Here is a 22,831-nt window from a genome sequence, read left to right on the forward strand (position 1 = left end):
GTCCTACCGTCGCGAAAAGCCATCCTTCGCTCCCTCCTCTCCATTTCCATCCCTGCTCGCTGAGCCACCTACTGGTTCTCAGATAAGCAGTGTGAATCGTGCTGAGCGTGTCATTCCACCAGTAAGCTGGTCGTCGTTTGCCTCCTCGGCTCCAGTTTTCGTGGCATAGTTGCGTCACAAGTCGTTACTATCCTTTGTGTTAGTTCGGTGGCTTAGATAACCTCGTAATCGTCGTCTTGACGAAGTGCTTCAACGAATAGTTCCTTGTTAATGGCTTTCGTTTTCCACTTCCGCTCGCTAGTTATTTTTCCCATTGTTAGCACAGGGTTCCGTTGACCGAGCCGATAGCGAATCGCTAGATGGTCGCTATGGGTGTATCCCTTACAAACTCTCCAGTTCATATTCGCCGACAGTTCAGGACTGCAAAACGTAACGTCAATGCCGGATTCCCTTCCGTTTATCCGAAATGTGCTAACGGAGCCTTCATTGCACAATCGTACATCTAGCATCTCTAAGGCTTCCTGCAGGAAGTATCCTTTTGCGCTGGTCACTCTTCTGCCCCTCATCACAGCCCAGGCATTGAAGTCTCCTGCAACGAGTATCAGCTTCCTACCGATCAACTTGTCAGTTAGCTGATCCGCCATCTGACTGAACTGCTCCACTGTCCACATCAACACCGAATTGTCCACCACTTCCTGAATAATTAAGGTAATCTGGCCATAACATGTATCGCAGCCGTTTTCCGTTCAATCTGCCTCCCAGTTGCCGTTATCAGGTGGAACTTGATACGGCTCTGCAATAATCGTCACGTCACACATATTTTCTGTCGTTGCCTACCACAACCGCTGCTGTGCGGTGTCGCAGTGGTTCAGATTGATCTGGATTATCTCTATTAATATTGGCCTTCTATCGTTCTTTTGCAGGCAGGGCATTTCGAGAGTGTCCCTGATACTCGTCTTACGCACACCACTCGCTCCATCGTCGCCTTGATCAATCTATTCAGTTTGTCCGAGAACCCGTATTTGTGCACTTAGCTCGCTCTGTAGTTGATCCAATTCAACGGCTTTGTTTTTTTTTTCAACCGTCCAATCTCCGTTTCTACCTTTTGTAGATCTGGATGCGGAAGTCTTTCGTCTTCCGTGCGTGCTCCCAAAGTTATTACCGTGCCACCTTCGCTACTGGCTACATCACCATTAAGGTGCTCGTCGTAGTGCTGCCGCCACCTATCGACCACCTCATGTTCGTTCGTGAGAAGATTTCCGTTACAATCTCTGCACATGTCGACTTGTGGCACAAAGCATTTGCGCGAACAGTTCAGCTTTTATAAAATTTCCGTGAGTCTTTTGCGCAGAACAGCTCTTCCCTTACTTAGCGATCCCGTTCCTCTTGCTGTGCTTTTTTCAAAAGATCAAGTTTTGTCTATTTCCTTGCTTGTTTAAACCGCACCTCGTTCGCTATAGCGCGAAGTTGCAGCATTTACGCCCACGCTGCATTCTTCTCATTCTTCAACTGCTGGCATTCACCATCATACCAGTCGTTTCTTAGGTTCGAAACCACTGAACCTAGTGCTGCTCTTGCGGTGCTACATATGGCGCTTCGTATGTGCCTCCAGCCATTTTCAAGAGTGGTGGCGCCAAGTTGCTCTTCGGTTGGTAGGGCCACTTCCAACTGCTGCGCGTATTCTTGGACTACTTCCGAGTCCCGTAGCCACTCGGGTCAGCTACCTTAGTATCAAACAAGACTCAATATCTCTAAGTTATTCAAATGTTCTGCAAAGTTAGAGTAAACGTTGAATGTTCTCATGGAAAGTAAACTTTTCATGGTTCTTCAAAAGCTGCTGAAAGAAGATGACGAATAGCTCAGATCCATGATACAAAACATGATCTAAAGAGATGAGGACGCAAATGAATGTAATAGACAATCATCAGAAGGCCGGCTCCAGAGGCACGTTCCCCGCGATTTGGGAGATTTGTGCCATCGTCGTATTTGAGCTTATTTCATCATCTACCCGATGGGAGAGGAAATGGGAGGAAATAGGAGTGGGGTCCCTTGAAGACGAAAAATCGCATAAGCGAATTGAGAGCATGTAGCTCCATACCACAATGGGCTCGAACAGCGCCCTGAAAATGGCACTGCAAAACGCATGAGCGTAAAGAGAGCCTATAGCTCATTACCACAGTGGGTTGAGAATAACAGAATGTCCTGAAGATTCAGGTTTCTGAAATTAGTTTCACTTAATAAATGTTTACCAAGTAACTGGAATCGCAATTACGCGAAGATTGTATAGTAACATATCAGGTGATAAGAAGTTCCATAATCGGAATCACAACTATCACACATAAATATATCAACACATTGAATATTTGCCATGTGATATTTCAGTCGGCAGTGGCCAGTCAAGGTTGTAACCAAGAGACTGCAATTCTGCTTTGACAGATTTGTTGAATACTTAGCCACCTTTGGGATGGCTCAGTAATGTACTATTTTGTTGACTTAAAATTATTCCAATATTGTTGGTGCTGAGTTGCCGCCCAAGAATTTCTGAAGCTTCACCCAAGACTCCGAAATTGGAATAGCTGCCTGAGAGCCAATGAAATCATGCGATACTTCATTGCGAGCTAATTCATAAGCCAATTCATTCCCAGCAATGGAAGAATAGCAAGGACCCATGCAAGTTTTACAGAGTTCACTGAATTCAGTTCCTCAAATTGAGTTCGACGTGCGATAACAAGCTTAGACCTTGAGTTGGCCGAAGCAAGAGCTTTAAAAGCAGCCTGACCATCTGACATATTCCTTTACAAATAGCCAGACGCCCACTCGTCCCGCGAAGGGAGTTGTGATGAACATTTCCTATAAGCAAAGTGACAAGCAATTGTGGAATTCACTCGAAGCAAGGACAATTGTGTCCCAATTCACCGGAAGTGGATACATCCAAATCACTAGGATTTCCAATGGACGGAGAGAATCCATAGAATTTGGTTACAACCAATTCCCAGTTTGTGCAGCACCTATAACAAATGCAAAGTCTGCCAATTTACATTAATATGTTCATATAGAGATGTAGCGATGAAAAGATAATGATTCATCATCTGATACATGCCAATTCGTCAACTCGTGATTCTGTTCAAGCAGAGCATTATGTCTAATACTTCTTCTCTAGCAAATACCATGAAGGTTGGGCCATTCCCTGAAATAAGTAATCCAAGATTTGAACTATTTAAGCATTCCATAAGACTGGAGCAAGGGGTGGGACAGCATTGCACAGAGCTACTCTTTGAACATTGAGCAAGCTTGAGTTACTCACATCTTACTCAAAACTATGCACGACTACTTTGATCTTAAAAGCAAAGGATATCAATTATGCGAGATAATCAATATGTCAAATCTTTTATCCATCATAATTGACCAAACTAAAAGTACGGCTAAAGTACAAATTTCAAGGTTTCAGTTCAAATTTTCATAGTTTTAGCAGAAAAAAAGCCTATAAGCAACACATCAATGGCATTATGCATAGTTCGTAATGTGAATTTTCACTACAGATAATGTCAGTGAAGTCAAGAAAAAAATTGAAATCGCTTAGGACGGCTGGCAGGACTTCAATCTTCGAAATCTACCCAAATGTTTTCAGTGTACAGTTCACACTTTACAGAAAGCATAACTCGCATGTAACGCCAAATGGCACAGCAAGAAAGCAGATTGCAGAACGTTCTCTGGACTGAATTGGAAATAGAAATTTATGAAAACATCAACCACTTCTACTCAGCAATCTGTTCTTGGTAGATGTTTTGGGACATAAAAGGGTATTCCACTTTTCGTGTCACTCCAGGGAAGTCCACGGAACTCGATATCATTAGATCCGTTCCATGAGAAGCCGTTGAATGTAGACTAGCATCATGGGATTAACGTCAATCCCTTGCAGTGGAAAAGCGATCCCAGTAGATAGCGATACAATCGAAAGCAGTATTACAATTGTACAACTTATCATTAACTTCACTCAAATTAAGAAACAAAAAAACTTTCCGAATCCATAAACGCACCTCATTGACGGAATTGTTTTCAACATTATGACAATGGGTAATAACACGGGTTGCTATGCGCGCTCTAACTTAAGCAACAAGAGTTACTCAGAGTTACTCTGGATCTCGCAAAAGCTGTCCCACCCCTAGGACTGGAGCTCCTCAAATTGATATCTGAGCTGCTCCAGATGATGTGATGAGTATCAGCATCACTGCCCTTTTCTACACTTTTTAATTCGGATTCTAATTTCCCACAAAAAAAAAATAAACACCAAATTTCAGAGGACAAACAAAATGTATGGCGCTTTGAAAGTACGTTTCGGATCATATGGACCCGAACACCTTAGTATTTGATCTTCTAATATAAGTAACAAAAACTTTCTATGTAAAAACATTTAATATATTATTTACCGCGATCCTGTTATTGGCATGGTATATTATCGCATTTCTATTTGCTACAAAATTAACATTATTTGCACCAATTCAACTTGTTTATGTTAAAAGCTTCCACTCAAATCAAGATTTAAACTTCACCCATCACTCCATTTACCCCTCCACAATGCTTCACCTACACTTTGTCAACTTACACTCTCCAGTGGATTGGCTCCCTGTATTTACGGTCGTCACTATCTCCAAATGTTAAATGTAACCTCCACCTCTTTTCAAACTTTCAAACTGCTGCAATAATCAAAATCCTTTTCGATAAAAACGATGTTGTTCCATACCGTCATAGACAATTCTAACTTGTTTTCTTTTATCTTCTTTCTTTTCGAACTGTTTGAAACCAAAAACAAACCAAAACGATTTCGCTTCTTCATCCATCTTCGACATCATGTCGACACGTGTCCTCTATGTGTATGTGTGCGCGTCGTCTTTCTGTACAAACAAAATACCAATAATGCCGCTACTGTTCGAGAAATTGAACAATTCAAAAAACATTAAAACCAACAAACCTTGTTCGACCTGCTTCAGGCGCTTTTGTCCGACACGTACTCTATGAAAGATACCAAAGTGCAGGAGAACGGAAAAGTAAGTTTTGTAAAATAGCTTTTAACTCAATACCCACTGTCACTGTTTTCCCCCCACTGTATTTAACCCATTCTTCACGGAACCCCCCTCACCACAGATATAAGATAACAATTTCCCTATGTCACACTTGTCTGACCTCGCTAAAACACACGACTTACAACTGCTAGCTTTTCCACTTCTTGTAACAATCGCACACATGTCTATTGCTAACTCATCAAAACTTTTCATCGAGTTTTCATCGCCACGTGCAAGAGACAAGTCCTCCGAGCAGCGATGAAGCCAATCTTCGGCAGTAAAACTTCCCATCCGGATTCCTGAGGGGATTTGGACTACTTACAAATTATAACCTTAACCGTCTGCCTCTAGGTGGTCTTTAATGGAAAGGATGTCTGAAACCCGAACCTGTAATACCTACGCATTTCATCCGTTTGATCATGCTTTCTTCAACCTCCGGAGGGCAAAACAGTTAGGTTTACATTCAACAATTAAATCCAACCATTTAAAACTGGATCTGACGAGACAAGGGCAGTCCCAAAGTAGATTAGTCCCATGCAATTGAATTTGTTTTCCAACCTGTTGACTTATCATGCACTGAACTGGAAGCGGGGCACGTTAGTCTGTAAAATGTGTAGTTTTCGGTTCAATAAATCTAGTGATGTGTATTTATGTGAATGCTGCAGTGTTTTGCAGCAATAATTGTACTTTGTTCTGTTACACGTTATTCATTGATTTGGGAATTTCGAAGAGCAGTTTTTTCGGTCACGATCAAGAAACTTTACATGAGAATCTGTCCTCTGTATTCTATTGTTTAACCGAAACACAGTGAACACATTTTCATCGAATATTTTTTTTATTTATTATTAAGGTGAAGATGCATCGAAGCCAAACCTCAAATTTTCATGAGCACGGATCTGGAGAACCAAACATCCGTTTAAGCTGAAAACTTAATCGATTGGTTACTCGCTGGTGGTGACCAATCGATTAAGTTTTCAGCTCAAACGGGTGTTCGGTTCTCCAGATTCGTGCTCTTGAAAATTTGAGGTTTGGCTTCGATTCATCTCCACCTTAAATAGTTTCAAACAGAAAAACCGCCTCTAAGGTTTCGACGATGACTGTGATTACAATGACGGATTCATGAACGTTAATGGGCTCCAATCAAAACCGAACTACCGACTTTTATACCCAAGACTGGTGTTTGTAAATTTGTATATATATAATATTTTTATATTTTTCATTCAAATACGAATGAAAAACTATTTGAATCCCTGGGTGCATAAGCGTATCCAAGGGAGGCTTTGGCGTTCCCCTAAATAATGAATCTTTTTTTATGCGATAAACTATATCAATTATTGTTTTTGGCTTCCATGTTAATTTCGGTCGTCGCGCGAATTTTTGTAACGAGAGTAGTAGCGCGTTGTATTTTGTACAACACCCTTGGTTTTGCGAATATCCCAGGAGTCTGACCTCTTAGAAAGATGACGTCTTCGGCAGCATTGTTCAGTAGTGCAAGGACTATCACAATTTTAACCAAGAAATTCGAGATTTTGCCACTAGGCGGCGCTAATGAGCATCAGACGGTTTTTAGCAGATTTCAGGATCCTGACCACTTAGAAAGGAGTATACCCCATTAGGCATAAAGACGTTAGGCATAAGGACGTTAGGCATAAGGATGTTAGGCATAATGGACGTTAGGCATAAAGACATTAGGCATAATGGATGTTAGGCATAATATACGTTAGGCATAATGGACGTTTGGCATAAAATAACTTGCGCGTGTGTCATTTGAAACTCGTCTTATATCGAACAATTTTCGGGCCCATTTACAAATTCAATTATGCTGATGGGGGTGGGTATCTGTCCTTAAGGTGTAACAGTTCATAAAAAAGTGCGATGTTCATACAAAAAGCGTTACGAAAGGGTGGATTGATTGGCTGGTATTAAATGACTTTTTTTCGGTGCTATGAAATGTGACCATGAACCGAATGACAGATATGGAGGAAAATTGGTTGTCATTTTTATTGTTATCATTCCAGCTCAATCCATTTTTGTAAGTATCAATTTAAATTTGCGATGTGCAATCAAAGTGTTATTTGTTTCTAAAGATGTTTATTTTAATGAGTATATGACATTTTTTTTGTTATATTTCTCTTACATATTTGAGTTAATTCTAAAGAAGGGAAATCTTCCATATAAATATTAATACCTCTAGTGCAAATGAGTACCTTGAAGACAATAATCGAGAGGCAAGTCAAGAATTTATGTTATTATAGGTGACATTATCTTCAGCAATAATTTTCTGGTAGTATGACAACTATCTTCTTGGCGTTACATTGGTACTTCGAGTCTGCTCGTCAATTAAATGTAGTGAGAACGGTTCCTTTGCTACTTGTGCAAACAATTTTCGATGATTTTCAATCAATTTCCTCGATATTCGTCGAGTTTGAAAATTAAAATTTGATCAGATATGTATTTTAATTGCAAAAGTCAAGTTCAAATTCAACATAGCACAGTATTCAGCATTGAACGTGGTGTGCATTTGGGAGAAAAATGATATTCCTAATGTTATTGCATAGAGCTCCAACAACTTATTTGATTACCCAGTGTTACTCATAATCAATCAACAGCAAGTCAAAACGAAAATTTCGGATGGAAATATTTACATCTACAATTCCAAAAACTATTAGAAAAATAAAAATACAAATAACAACATATATTGGAAGAAGGTGATTTCTCAAACAGTCTTTTCCTCCAATCCTTTCTTTATACTTATACGCTTAATCCTTTAATTAATCGTATAAGTATAAAGAAAAGCCTATGATTCAAAGAAGGGAAAATGTATGATGGAAATATTAAAAGCAATAATGACATTAATGTCTCGAAAGAACAGCTTATTTATAGAAGAAGGGAAATTTTCTGATTAAGACATTAGCAGCACTAACTCCAATAACTTTGTTGACATCAAAACTATAAAGAACAGCCTCCAATTTAAAGAGTGATAATCTCTGATGAAAAATTTGCCAGTTATATGTGTAGAACCAAACCCAAAAGATGAGCAACAGATCATGTACAGCGTCGTTCTTATTCTTGGCTTTCTCATTTGGGCACGATACACGATTATGCTTCATGGCCAAGAAAGTGAAGAAAACGAAAAGATCCTGGATCGACTAGGAACCGAACTTGGCTTTGCTCTATGGTTAGAACTCACGCCACTCACGCTGAGGACCTGGGATCAAATCCCAACCCCGAGATAGTCACTTATGACGTCAAAGTCATAGTTACGACTTCCTTCGGAAGGGAAGTAAAGCTGTTGGTCCCGAGATGAACTAGCCCAGGGCTAAAAATCACGTTAATGAAGATAGGATAAAAAATTGTCAAAAAAGTCAATACACTTTTCCAGTAAACGATTTCTATTTTCATTTTGAAAATTATGCCTATCGTCCATTATGCCTAACGTCCATTATGCCAAACATCTATTATGCCAAACGTCCATTATGCCTATCGTATTTATGCCTATCGTACTTATGCCTAACATCTTTATGCCTAACGTATTTATGCCTAACGTCGTGCACCCCTTAGAAAGATGGTGTCTTCGGCAAAGTTGTTCGGTGACTCAAGAACTATCATTGTTCGAGCTAGTTGATTCAAAATTTTGCCACCATGCGGCGATAGTGAGCATAAAACATTTATTTTGCAAATTTCTCAGGAGCCTGATCACTTCGAAAGATGACGTCTTCGGTAGAGTTGTTCAGTAGCTCAAATTTTTTCTTTGCTCAATCCTTGAAGTTCGAGATTTTGTAAAATAATAATAGTCCCTGAGCTTATGAACAACTTTGCCGAAGGTGCCTGTCTGATAAGTCAAGATCCTGCACTTTCCGTTAAAACCATAATTTCATGCTCACCAGCGCCGCCTGGTGGCAAAATATCCTATTTCTTGGCTCAAATAATGCCCTTGAGCTACTGAACAAATTTGCCGAAGACACTATCTTTCTAAGTAATCAGACTCTTGAGATATCTGCAAAACAAAAGTTTCATGCTCACTAGCGCCGCCTAGTGGCAAAATTTTGAACCAACTAGCTCGAACAATGATAGTCCTTAACTTACTAAACAACTTTGCCGAAGACGCCATCCTTCTAAACGGTCAGGATCCTGAAACATCTGCAAAACAAAAGTAAAACTTCCATGCCCGCTAGTGCCACCTAGCGGTCAAATTCAGAATTAAATGAGGTACCATAAGATAGCGCTTCACCTCCAGCACAACTTTACTAAAGACCCCAAGTTTCTAAATTATCTGGATTTTGAGATATACCGATTTCAAACTGTTTACTCGGTTTACTCGAACCGTATATAGAGCGTTCATTATTATGCGACTTCTATGTACATTTGTTGATTTTACCGCATTATAAATAATATATAAATAATAAAAACTGTCGAGTATTATTGCTACGTGAGAATATATTTTGTGAACCCCTGTGCAGTGTCGGAGTAATTTGTGTTGATGACTATTGTTCGTACTTTATGTTTCTCTGTCATGCCCCGTTCTGCCAACCAAGTCACATAAGATAATTAGTGAAAACAAGAGACAGAACGGGCGCTTGGAATTGGTTCTGTTCCAATGTGGAGAAATCACCGTAATTGTAAGTGTTTTGTATGTTTTATATACAGTAATTTCTCGATTATATCACGGACACAAAAAAATTTTGGCGTGATATACCGAAGCGTGATATGAAAATGTTTTTTTTTCTGCCATATAATTTTCATCAAAATTTAAGTTTTGTATGGTAGAAATAAGGCCAATAAAATGAAAAGCACGTTAGGCATAGGCCAAATGAATATGATGTTGATTGTTTGGGTTCGTTTTTCAATGTAAAATGTATGAATTTCATATAATTATTGTGGTGAGATTAAATCGAACAGAAAACCGTGCTAAAATCGAGAGTGATATAATGAAGCGTTATTAAAACGAGCAGTGATAAAATCGAGAAACTACTGATTTTATAGCTTTGTAGCATGCGGCAAATCAGCTTTTTATTTGCCCTGCTGAAAGAACGCCCGAATCAATTCTGTTTTTAACAATTATTCTTAAGAAGATTCTTGAGGAATACATTATGTTTTGGTGTCGATAGATATCTTTGTTGCAAAATGATAGCAAATAAATTACAACTGTTGAACAAAGTACAACAGCGCGACAGCCCGAAGGTTAAATTACAAGCTACAGACCACAACTTTGATAATAAAGTCTCTCTGTCTTTTTTGAACTTTTTTTTTCAATAAAGACCGGACTAGTTTTGTTAGATTCTAGATTCTCGAAATCTGAGAAACTACAAAGTCTTTCGGGTGATAGATCAGGGGTGTAGCCAGGAGGGACTCTGAATTTCATATTATCGGGGTAATTGAAAATTTTACAAGATGTCATTGCAATGGTTATTCATTGCGATGATAGCGAACAGAATTAACATTAATGTATGTCTAAAATATATTTTTATGCCATAGGCGTAACCATGAAGGGTTCTTCTTGTCATACTTTTCCAATAAAATCAAGTTTATTTGGGTGTTAATGTTCCGTTTACTTCATAGTTTTCTTCTTTCTATTATAGAATAAAGGGTGTCCACGATGAAATTGCCACACCAAATTGATTCGCAAAATTCGAGTTTTCATCCGATTTCCATCAAATTTTCAGGGATTGAAATATAACTATTAAACTTCATTTTACCATTTTACTTTTATTTTATTTATAGTCCATACGCAAATGCCCACACCTTGGCCTTAACCCCGGCCATAAGATTCTGCACAACCTGTGAATCAACCGTTTTTTGCATGTAAACCCATACTTTCTTCAGTTCCTCTTCTGTTTTCACTACCTTAGGTCGTTTAAGAAGGTGCTGCTTCATAATTGCCCAGTACTTCTCGATGGGGCGGAGCTCCGGAGTGTTGGGAGGGTTGAACATTTTCGGCACGAAATTGACCTTATTGTCAGCATACAACTTTAGCACGTCCTTGGAGTAGTGGCATGAGGCCAATTCAGAAGATTGTTGGGACCTTGTGGGCCTTCAGGAGAGGAAGCAGGCGCTTCTGGAGGCACTCTTTCATGTACACCTGTCCGTTCATCATGTCCTGAGTCACGAAAGGTGCACTCCGCTTCCCGCACGTGCAGAAACCAGGAAATTCTTCGCAAATTTGAACATCTTCTGAGTGCGGACATGCTCCGGAACGCTGGACTTATCCTTGGCCGTGAAAAACAGGTTGCCGCGGATCTGTTTGAAGTCAGCCTTCACATATGTTTCGTCGTCCATGATGCAGCATTCAACTTTCGTCAGCATGTTGAGGTACAACTTCCTGACACGGGTTATGGTGGACTTGTTCTGGTTCTTTAGCGATGGAACGATGGCAAGATTTTATCACGCACGAGCTGTTCTTTCGATTCCATTTCAGCGAGTTTTGATCACATGACTTCAAAACTTGCAGGATGTAAATAACGCACTATGAACTAAATCCTCCCAAATTTTTATTAAATTCTACCCAACGATTAAAAAGTTAGAGCAATTTCATAGTGTGGTAATTACATCGTGGACACCCTTTAGAAAAACTCAAGGTTTTTTCATAGTGTTGTATTAAAGGGCTTGAGAAGGGGATAGTTGAATAATTTAGAAAATATGAAGATACAAATCGTACTGACAGAATGCTTCCAATAAAATTCTTCGAGGTTACAAATTGGCCTGTTTTTTAGATTGCAAATATGTGTAGATTTGCAGAATATGTTGGGAAGTGATCCAGTAGTGTAGTCAGTCAGGCGTAAATGAAAATATATTTTGGAATACAACTTTTTTAGATTATTCAGATATATATTTTCTATTTTGCGAATATAGTTCTTATGTAGTTATATTATAGTTTGTATTAGAGATGGGCAAAAAGAATCGAGGCTGATCAAAGATTCAGATCACTCAAAAGAACGAGTGATTCATGGCTCTTTTTTTTGGCGAGAGTCGGTTCATTTATTCAGCACGTCAGACAAAAGTTCACCCGAAAACGGTCTTCCCAAACGAACATCAAACTCCAGCAACACACATGTTACAATTGTGTATAATCGACTGATATATGACCAAAATTAGTCATATTTTAGTTGGTAATACACAATTATAACATGCGTGTTACTTGGGAACACGTTGGATACTGGTGTTTTCGTACTCGCTTCGAACCCTGTTCTCGTGTTCAAACCGATACCACAAAGCAGCTCACGAAGCAGCACCTAAACCCGAACTTATATTTTGGGTACCAATGTTCAAACCGATGCACAAAGTTCAAACCGATTTTATTCAAATTTTATATAAAAAATACTCAAATATTGATAATTTCTTGGAAAATAATGATATTGGCGCTTGAGACAATTTTGCGATTATGCGTATATTATATACCGTTTATGCAAATTGTAGCTCTTTTAACCAGAAACAACTTTCCCTTCCATACCAAGGTGCTCAAATGGCTTGATCTTCCAGTTTTGATTTTTGTCCAGCATCTCCATACATTCAACGTACTGTGCGATGTTTAGAAACCGGTACAACCGCACAGTACCGTGATGCATCAATACCCGGACGCTTAAGCAAGGGCAAATCTTAAAACTCAGTTTTGAATAACTTTTCATGGAGTCAAGTTGAAGTCCAATTATCCAACAGACATTTATACATTATATCTGGCTAATAATGATAAACTTTACGTTAAAAATTACAATTAGAGCGTATAAATTGCTAGTACAATGAGATAAGTCTTGTACCTAAATCCGGACATCAGAAGCAAGCTTTTATTTAAATCCGGACATATTTGAATCAAAATCCGGACAGCTACATTTCAACGTGAAAAAATCGTAAAAGGTTTGTTAATGCTTAGTTTTCGATCGATAAATGCCACATATATAAGAATTTTAAGCTTCAACTTACATAATTGCATGAAGAATAAACAGCTTTTGGTTTTGATTACCTCACTAGGCAAAAAATATCTGATTTGGCGCTGCGGATTTCAACTGGTTCATTGATTATGCGAATAAATTGTTTTTAGGCAAACAAAAGGCTTTATATTCACTAATAACACTTCTTAAAATAGTGTTGTATTGGTATTGTATTCATTTTATTGAAATACAAGCTCAAACAAGTAAAACATGTGGATTTAAAATGTTGTCCGGATTTGAAACCACTTGCCTGAGTTCCCGGACAGCTTTCATGCACTACTTTAAATGTTAATACACACTATATTTTAAGGCCGCTTGGTGGCCAAATCACTGAATAATCGTTTTTCTTCACTTTTATGAAACTTTAATCAAAAAAATATAATTTCAGCACTATTTCGTTGACTAAATGTTGTGATGCGTTCGTCATTGATTTTAAAATTTAACTAGCACTGAGGATGAATTGACGTCTAACTGGGGGTACACTTTTGTTTTCATGTCTATCAATCATCTGGCAATGGTAACTAGATTACCAATGAAAGGAAAATGATCAACGTTGATAACAGTGTAAATTAAGTGTAAACCAAAGATATTAACATTCAATTTAACTTGCAATTGGAGAAAAATGTCAGAGTGTCCGGATATTGATACCGTCCGGATTTTGATTCACCACGGTACACCGTCACGAGTACGCGGCAGCATCAGTGTGTTTTGTTTTGTATTTTTTTTTTCTCCCGTAGCAACGCGTTGTTTGCCTTGCATTCGGCTTTAGTCAGTTCGTACGCATGCTTATAATTTTCTACCTGAAGGCTGGTTTGCTACTGACGAGAAGAGGAATGGCCTATCTCGATGCGTGGAAAATTTCTTCCCAGAAATGGTCCAGAAAATCACATTTTTTCTGTTCGCAGTACGCAGTTGAAAAGAAATGTCATTTCAAATGGGCTGACTATAGGAAATTTCTTGACTCATTCAGTCAAGGAATTTCTTTTCCTTTCTTGACCAAAACAGCATACTTAGCTTGAAGCTATAATGTGTGATCTGTGACGAGATTCTCGTCACGAGAAGCATCATAAAGTTCAAGTTAAATTTTATCAGCGTGCATTTGAACTGTTTTCTTACGGTTTGTTTTGTACCATGGTTTGAACCGACGTTTCAAACCTCGGTTCAACCGAAGTTCAAGTGTACCGGATTCAATGTGCAATGCGAGTTTTCTGTCGTCGTGCGTTTGCTGTTAAACATGAGTAGAAAGATACGAACCCAAGTTGAACATCGGTAATGTTCATGGGAAGACTGACCGAAAAAAACGAATCGATTCTTTTCCCTCCTTTCGTTCGTTTCTTGGTCTTTGAATGCTTGTCTTGTTTTGCGCGCCACGCCACACAGGCAAGCTGCTCCGTACTCTCAGCGCTCTCAGCATAGACGGACAAATTTTTCCCGCTCACTTGCAGACAGGCAGAGGATAGATAAAGAGAAAAAGTGCTCACTTGAATGGAGTAGCACGTTTTGCTTCTTCCTTTGGTACGGGTAGAGGTAATCGGTCGAGTGACTGGTGATTTTATGGAGAAGAATGTACGAAAAATGACAGAGCGAAAGATATGAAAGGTACGACGTAAGTTGCGCAACAGGGAGTGAGCCACTTTTTTCCGTTCGCTTTTCTTTTGCAAGCCGCTGAGCCACTGAACCGCTAAAAAGATCCGATCACTAAAATGAACTGTAGTGTTATATAACTATTCCTTATATTATTTCACTTTTGATTTCCTTATTTTGTTATATCTAAAATTAACAAGCATATAAACTGTATACATTAAATTTATGTGTTCGAAAAAAACCGGAAAATAATTAACTAAGAGTATAGTGCCAAAATACGTTGGCATTGGTGTTCTTATTGGCTATACTATTGCTTCATATACCAGCAATTATGTCAATTTTCCAAATGTTTGCATTAGCATTCTTGAAAAACAGCCCCATAATGAACTTAGAAAGTTTGGCATGTTAACATTTCTTGTCAGAACGGTTCTTATCTCCATGCCTTCTACATTGTTCTATCAACCCCTTATAATCCATTTCTGACACTACTGATAAATATTTCTTGTCTTCTATGGAAGAAATGAGAAATCCATGAAATGCACGGAATATTGACACCAAAATAAATGTTGTTCAATTGCATAAGTATGTCATGAACATACTGAAACAAATCTTCTAGTTAAATGTTCAATTAACTCAATTATACGCACAGAATTTCCTCTTCCAGAGCTCCTCCTGGCTACACCACTAGCCCATCACCAGAAAGGTTTTGGGGTTTTTCATATATTAACAGTAGAATCTAACAAAAATGAACAATGATTAAGATATGAGACAAGAACATTTGGTCGAAATTTCATTTCTATAGAGATCAGAACTGTAATATATTACTGTGTTCAGATGTTTGAATTCCAATTGAAATAGACAAATGATCACTATTATTTGGATCAGCAAAAATAAAACTTGTATTTGGAAGGATATGAAAACAAATGGAAAACTCACATTTTTCTTTTCTAATATATACAGCAACGTATTTTATATGTAACTGAAAAGATAAATCCAAATGTTTGAATTCAATATTTTCACAAACACCAATGAATACTACTCCAGATGATGCATTCCTATTTTTCCTTATAAAGTTAAATTGAGGAATATGAGAAAAATAAATGATCCCAACAAATCCACCGTATCGCAAATCAAAACCTCGCAGGTAATTTGTATCTGAAATGGGTGAAAAAAATATGAAAAGCAGAGAAAAAGAAAATGTTTAGCCTGGTCAAGGCCTACTTGTCTTGATGATGGTCTTGCTCTTCTGGACATAGAAAAAGCATTCGGCAAAGTTTGGCATGAAGGCTTGATTTTAAAATTTATAAAACTTGAATTTTCCAACATTCATTGTTAGGATCCAAAGTTATCTGTTAAATCTTACACTTCAGGGTAATTATCAAAACTCCAAGTCTGAAAGATTTTCTGTAAGAGCTGGTGTTCCTCAGGCAGCAGTTGGACGCCAATATTACAAAATAATTTCACATCTGACATACCTCAGTTACCTCAGGAAGCAGACTGTTATTATAATTGATTTTAACGGAAGACTGAATTCTATCAAATAGCTCTGAAAGCTGTACTGATTCAAATATTTCTTCTGATTTCATAGATTGATGCTACTTATATCGTTATTTGTCTTGGACCAATAGAAAGTATGTTTTATATAAATTATGGTTGTTTTTAATAAAAGTGTCAAAAATATAAACTCTCCAACAATACATATTTAAATGATAAAGTACTTGTGCATACATTTATATTTGTTTCCACGTAAAACATAGCTCAAATCAAATAGTACCATGGGCCGCGTCCTCTATCTCCTCCAAACTTCACTCGCTACACTATCCAGCCACTCTTATGTTGCGGTCTGTAACGTACACCAACTCCACCATAAGCTACTCACTACCAAATACCCAGTTATCTGTTCGTTGGCTAAACTTTTGCAAATTGAATTTCGTAGGTAGGCCTGACCGGATGTCTGAAGTCAAAAGTTAGTTTCAGTACCATACCATCATTTTGCGCTAGATATTGTGTAGTTACGATTCGTTTTTGTCCGACATTCTTGATGTGACACAGTTTCCTTCGTCGTTATTTTCTAACAGGTTCAGTTGCGTTTCGTTTGCACATGCGAAACCATTTTTCTTTCAGTTGGCTCAAAAATCAATTGCTTCAGTAATTAGTCATTAACTTAGTAACATTTAAATAGCTTAGAGATTATTTGTGAACATTGGCATGGTTTTGGTTTGAAATTGGTTTACAAAAAATCTTAGACATTTATCAATGATTCAACCTAGGTTCAAGTTCACCAGATGCCAACATATCATCCACAATCAATTCAATATAATTATTGCACCATTTTTCGATTCATTGAATTCACTTTATTTCCCATATAAGGCTTCACCATTGAACTGGTTAGACATTCTGTGTGACTCAATTTTATTGATTGATCCGTAATTTTTAAACTTACAACTTCTGGAATTGTATAAACTCAGCAATTATACTACAGCCATCTAATACAGAGTTCTCTTCTTGAAGGTATCGCTGACGGATTCGGAAAATACCCAGTACAAGGATTACATGTACGATCACGATATGCGCCATCAACGGCCACTTAAATTGAAGAAAAAGTTTTACGAGTTCTACACAGCACCCATTACGAAATTTTGGGCCGATTCGGTAAGTTTCTCCCGGTGGGGTCCAATACTGTAGGGTAACGTAATAATCTAACGATTCTTCAATGTTTTTCAGATGGCGTATGTACTATTTTTGGTTCTGTTTACGTACACGGTACTGGTAAGGATGGAGCCCACTCCAAGCTGGCAGGAAGCATATTCGATAGCATACATTGCCACCCTAGGTTGTGAAAAAATAAGGGAGATTGTATCGTCCGAGCCTGTTGCTATTTCGTAAGTATTTGGATCACTGCTATCAGTATGAACCTTTCCTTTAAATGGGTAGTCCAAAAATGGGTGCGGGACTCTAAAACATGTTCCAAAACACTTGTCATTATCAAAACTGGTCAAACTTGTCATTATCAAATATTAAGAATGCGTGATTTTTGACCTGATTTTTTTTTTAAATCTGGGTCAATGTATTACCAAAGACGGCTAAAGCAGCCAAATGTCATAACTGCAAACGTGCTCGAGGCTGAAGAAGGAAGCTTGATGGAATCCCTCTTGAGAACTGCTGAAGTACAGTAAGAGCAACCATCAACTATACATTTGAAAGTAACTTCGGGTATCTAGGACGGAGTCAACGTAACGATGGATTCAATGAGAAATGTAGGCAGATTTTAAAGAAGAAGAAGGAGGTGTTCATACTGCATGGATGGAACTGGAAGGACTAGAACAGCTTTCTCAATAAGCCTTTCTCGATAAGCTCACAAGACATATGAGAGCTACTATAGGCTGTATACAAACTTGTTTGAAGATTTCATGCGAATATTCTTGTTCCTTTGAATTTCTCTGGAGATTATAACAATGTGAGGATTCTCGAGTCTGTTGTTCAATATTGCGCTTGAATGGAATATGTGGAGAGCCAGGAACGATTTTCAACTGATTCAACCAATTTGGTTCCTCTGCAGATAATACGTAAGGCAGCAAAGCCGAACTGGTGGTTGAAGCACCGAAGGTAACGTAAGTAGGTCTGAGCGCGACAAGGTTCACTTAGGAAGCAGCGTAACGATAGCGGGATTAAGTTAAGTTTAGTTCAAGATGGTTGATAAGTACAATATGGACTCTAGAATAAGTTGTGGTCAAATATACGATGTACAAAACGCTCATAGAACCGGTACTCTTCTACGGGTATAAAACATGGACTGTGAATAATAACCTGCAAGCTCTTGGGTGTGCAGGAGAACGGTTTGTAGTGGTGAATGAATCACGAGCAAGTTCAACTCTACGGCGGACCGAGTATTCAAAAGAAAGGATGCGATGGGCAGAGTATGTTGCAAGAATACCGGATATCAACACTGCAAAAATGGAATCGGTTCCGGTTGTTATAGGAAGACGTGGAGCTCTTCGAGCTAGATGGGCTGACCAACGGTTTAGAACGCTTGCGATTTCATAAATCAACTCGCTTCGTGTCGAGGGCAGTCGAATATGAGATGCTCCGGGTTGCAAAACAATGAGTCGACAACCAAAAAGGAGCGTCCAACATAGCTCTGGACCTCACAAGCTCCCACCTAATGCTTCCACGGGTTAAACGATGACAAAGACCGCCAGCCAAGGGTTGCGTACTTAACTGGTAGAGCACTGGGCACTTGGTTACTGTTGTCTTTCTGAAATCAGCAAGAGTGAGGGGGTGCCAGGTGGGAGCCGAGCTTCTGGTCCATCTGGTCAGGAGCTCAAGCATGGTCTACTTAGGTTGTGGTGGGGGTTCCAGTAGCCCTGAACAAGCAACCTGGTACCGCTTGCAAAGTGCCTTAGCTCTCTGGAGTGCCAAACGGCACATCTGGATGGATACCAGTAAAATCCTGATTATGGTATACTGGTCACAGCGCAGAACAACGAATAGGACACGCACTGAGGATTGGATACGTCGACTAACTATCGTGGGCTGGCGTGTACTCTACTGTTCCCTGAGTAAGAAAGGGTAACACCAACTGGAAATGTCGATCAGGACTATTAGGAGACTGCTTCCGTCCTGATAAAACCTAGGCATGCCTTCGTGTACGTTCAAAAAGGCTCAGATGTAACATTCCTGACTTACGCCGATCCGGCTCTGAAGAAAATCTCCATGAAGGATTGTATCAACCCTAGCATGGCCCCCATGCTTGCATAGACAACAATGGGATCACGAGAGGCGACTACATACATCGGTTGAAGATAGTGGCCCAAAGAGGGGGCCCGAATGAAGGAAATATTCGAATTGGATGGAGAATCTAGTGGAGGAAACGAAAACGCGATAATATTCGTAAGGGACGGAAAGATGCAGAGATCACCAGTAATACCACACACGGTAGCAGCTAGCACTGGAAATTGCAGCACACCGAGTGATCCACCGGGAAACCAGCGATATGCAGGCTTCCTGAGTCAAGTGTTCACACCAAAGGCGGGGAGTAGCACTGTTCAAGACGGCTGGCAGACCAAGCAGTTGGTCACGAACATCAAGTCCGCCGTTACAGCCGCTTAGGAGCAATCCGACCACTGACTCAGAGAAAAGAACAAGGGATACACCAGGAGAACATGACGATCCCAAAAAACAGAGAAGCGACAAAGAGTGCGTCAGCGAGCAGAATAACGGCTGTGAATGGCGCATAGTGAAAAGCCAGAAGGAGAAGAATGCAGCACGTATCGAAAGAGAAAATGAAAGGAATCATCTCCTGAGAGGTCCAAGGATAATGCTCTTGTCATTGAGGTAAGCGACAAAACAACTTAACGCGGCGATTCTCAGTAGAGTGAGGGAGAATTCAGAGCTGAAGCAGTTGGGTGAAAAAGTGGCGAGAACCCAGGCGCATCCAGATAAGAGATATGCTCTTTGGACTCAAAAAAGATCCGTTGATAGCGAGTTCGGCCTGCTGGGAGTTCGTAGCGAAGTCGCTGGGCAACGAGGCAAGTGTGAGAGCTTTTTCCCAAGAGACAGTAATCGAGTGTAGAGAACTGGACGAAATAACAACAGAAGAAGACGTGAGGGGTGTACTGTTGTCTCAATGCAACCTGAGAGAAGCATCAAAGTCCATCCGGCTGACGAAAGTGTACGGGGGAATGCAAATAGTGATGATCCGTTTACCAGTCGCAGCAGCCAAAAATCTAGCCGAGGCTAGATAAGGTCAAGGTGAGATAAATTCGATAGAGAGATACTTCAGATGCCTGGATTTTGGCCCCCGAAAGTCCGAACACTGCAGGAAATATGGTGAGAAAGATCACGTTGGCAGGGACTGTCTGAAGACATCCACGTGCATGTCTGTGTAAAGCGGAGAACGGGCGGTTTAAAATGTCCTTAATATCAAAAGGTAAAAACAGGTCACTGATGATGATGAAGATAACGCAGGTGAACCTCAATCATTGTGACGCCGCACAACAACTGTTGTGGCAGTCGGCAAAGGAAACAAAATGGAACGTTGCAATCGTTGCATAACCTAGCGGGATCCTCCCGATAACAGCAATTGGGTAGCAGTCAGAGCAGAGACGACGGTAATGCAAGTAATGGGCCGATTCCCCATCCATGAAATAGTCGAGCGCTCAAACGAGGGTTTCGTAATCGTCAAAATTAACGGATTCTTTCTCGCTCCAGTCCACTTTTTGGATTGCATTTCGGTCCCTTGTTATGTGATCTATGTTCAGAATTTTTATAGAGGTCAATGGGCGACCTCTGGCGATTTTTCTTGGCAAAAGTAAGTTTTCCCATAGTAAATCCCATACAAACTTTGAACGGCTGGCGCTAAAATATAGTTTTTCCGATCGAGGTAATCCAAAAAATGGACTGGAGCGAGAATCTAAATTTTTCATATAATCGTGTCTCAGACTAATGTCCATGGGTACTATGTTGTGAGAAGCTTAGTAATGTACTCAGCTGAATTACTACAGGCCCCCATCTGCATTAGTCTGGCAGAGGACATATCCTGCATAGGACATACCAACCTTACCTTGATACTTTGATGGCTACAGCGTAGCGTCACGCCATTGCCGGGCGTATTGTAGAGCTCCATCTTCGTCGGTCTTGGGCAAAACGTCTCAGGGCAAAACTTCTCCAGTTGCCCCGAACGTTTAGGGTTGCCAGGTCCTCTTCCACTGCGTACAGCCAGCGTATTCGTGGTCTTCCCCGAAGCCGCCGACCTCTACCTGTTTCCCTGCTGAATATTATTTTTGCAATTCTTTCTTCCGACATTCGCACTAAGTGACCAGCCCACTGAAGTCTGCCATATTTAACACGCTTCATAATAAGGTACACTTGATACAACTCGTGATTCATGCGTCTGCGCCACACACCATTTTCGAGTTTCCCACCGAGTATTGTCCGCAGCACTTTACGCTCGAAAACACCGAGAGTTTTCCGGTCTGACTCTTTCAACGTCCACGCTTCGTGCCCGTAGAGAGCCACCGGAAGAATCAATGTTTTATACAGGGCGAATTTTGTTTCCGTTTGCAAACTACGGGACCTAAGCTTGTTACGTAGTCTGTAAAAGGCCTTATTCGCAGCCGCAACACGTCTTTTCACTTCGCGGGAAACGTCGTTGTCACATGTCACAAATGTTCCAAGGTAAACAAGTTCTTCAACAACTTCAAACACATCCCCATCAAACACTACCTCAGCACCTACACCACCATGCCTGACTATATCTCTACCTTCAACCATGTACTTAGTTTTGGTTGAATAGGGTCCTAAAATGTTTAATGAAATCTTGTTTTCATTTAATAACACGAAAGAGCATGTTACTGCAACTACTTTAGAAATTTTTCCCGCTCAAATAACGAATATATCATATTAAAACTTCAATTTCAAAATTGGATTCATAAATGAACCTTGACACTTGAGATCATCTTTGACGTTGGCTTAGTCGACAAAAATACCACAGGGGTTTTAGTTTTAACACTGGGGTTGTTCCTATGTGACATTTCGGAAGGGACACGGAAAACAAAATACACCCAAAATTTGAGTTTAAACCAAGGGGTGTGACAAAATCTATAAAAACATTAACACAATGTTTTTTGTACTTAAACAAATGAAAAACATTAAAAAATTTAGTAAACATGTGTTTTTGGCCTAAACATAAGCGTTTGGCACTAAAATTGGGACAGGGCTTTAGGACCCTATTAATGGTCAGGCCTATCCTCGCTGTCTCCCCCTTCAGAAGCACGAAGGCCTCTTCCACTGACCTGCGATCGATTCCAATTAGCATGTGCGACCTTGTGATAATAGTGCCATGGGTGCTGGTCATTAGGCTGAATGTCGTAACCCACTCAATCTTACGATTCATTAGAACTATCGGCCATTTTCGGCCTAATGACCCTTTCGGCCTAACGACACTTTCGGCCTAACATTACAGCACCTAGTGCCATTTCTCTGCACGCCAGATCTCCTAATAGCACCCTCGAGTGCAATGTTGAACAGTAAATTCGAAAGTGCGTCTCCCTGCTTCAATCCGTCTAACGTCACGAACGAGGTTGACACCTTGTCTTCAATCCGAACACTTAATTTCGAACCATCCAGCGTAGCACGTATCAGCTTAATTAGTTTCGTCGGAAAACCATTTTCAGACATTATCTGCCAAACCTCATTTCTTTTCACTGAGTCGTACGCCGCCTTGAATTCAATAAACAGATGGTGAGTCTGCAAGTTATACTCCCG

The 22,831-nt window shown here is 39.8% G+C and overlaps 1 protein-coding gene across 19 annotated transcripts in view; it reads left to right on the top strand.

Moving 5' to 3' along the window:
• Nucleotides 1-22,831, top strand: part of LOC5577794 (transient receptor potential cation channel trpm) — a 384,986-nt gene that overhangs the window by 355,988 nt on the left and 6,167 nt on the right. For 15 of the 19 annotated variants that reach the window (XM_021843253.1, XM_021843248.1, XM_021843247.1 and 12 more), the window contains 4 exons: nt 4,989-5,045; nt 16,503-16,532; nt 17,078-17,218; nt 17,291-17,448. In XM_021843253.1, the coding sequence (XP_021698945.1) occupies nt 4,989-5,045; nt 16,503-16,532; nt 17,078-17,218; nt 17,291-17,448 (386 nt within the window). The remainder of the gene's footprint in view (nt 1-4,988; nt 5,046-16,502; nt 16,533-17,077; nt 17,219-17,290; nt 17,449-22,831) is intronic. The other 4 variants (XM_021843242.1, XM_021843244.1, XM_021843245.1 and 1 more) reach the window with 2 other exon arrangements.

The sequence above is a fragment of the Aedes aegypti genome, chromosome 2 (genome assembly GCF_002204515.2).
Source record: "Aedes aegypti strain LVP_AGWG chromosome 2, AaegL5.0 Primary Assembly, whole genome shotgun sequence".
Taxonomy (NCBI): Eukaryota; Metazoa; Arthropoda; class Insecta; order Diptera; family Culicidae; genus Aedes; species Aedes aegypti.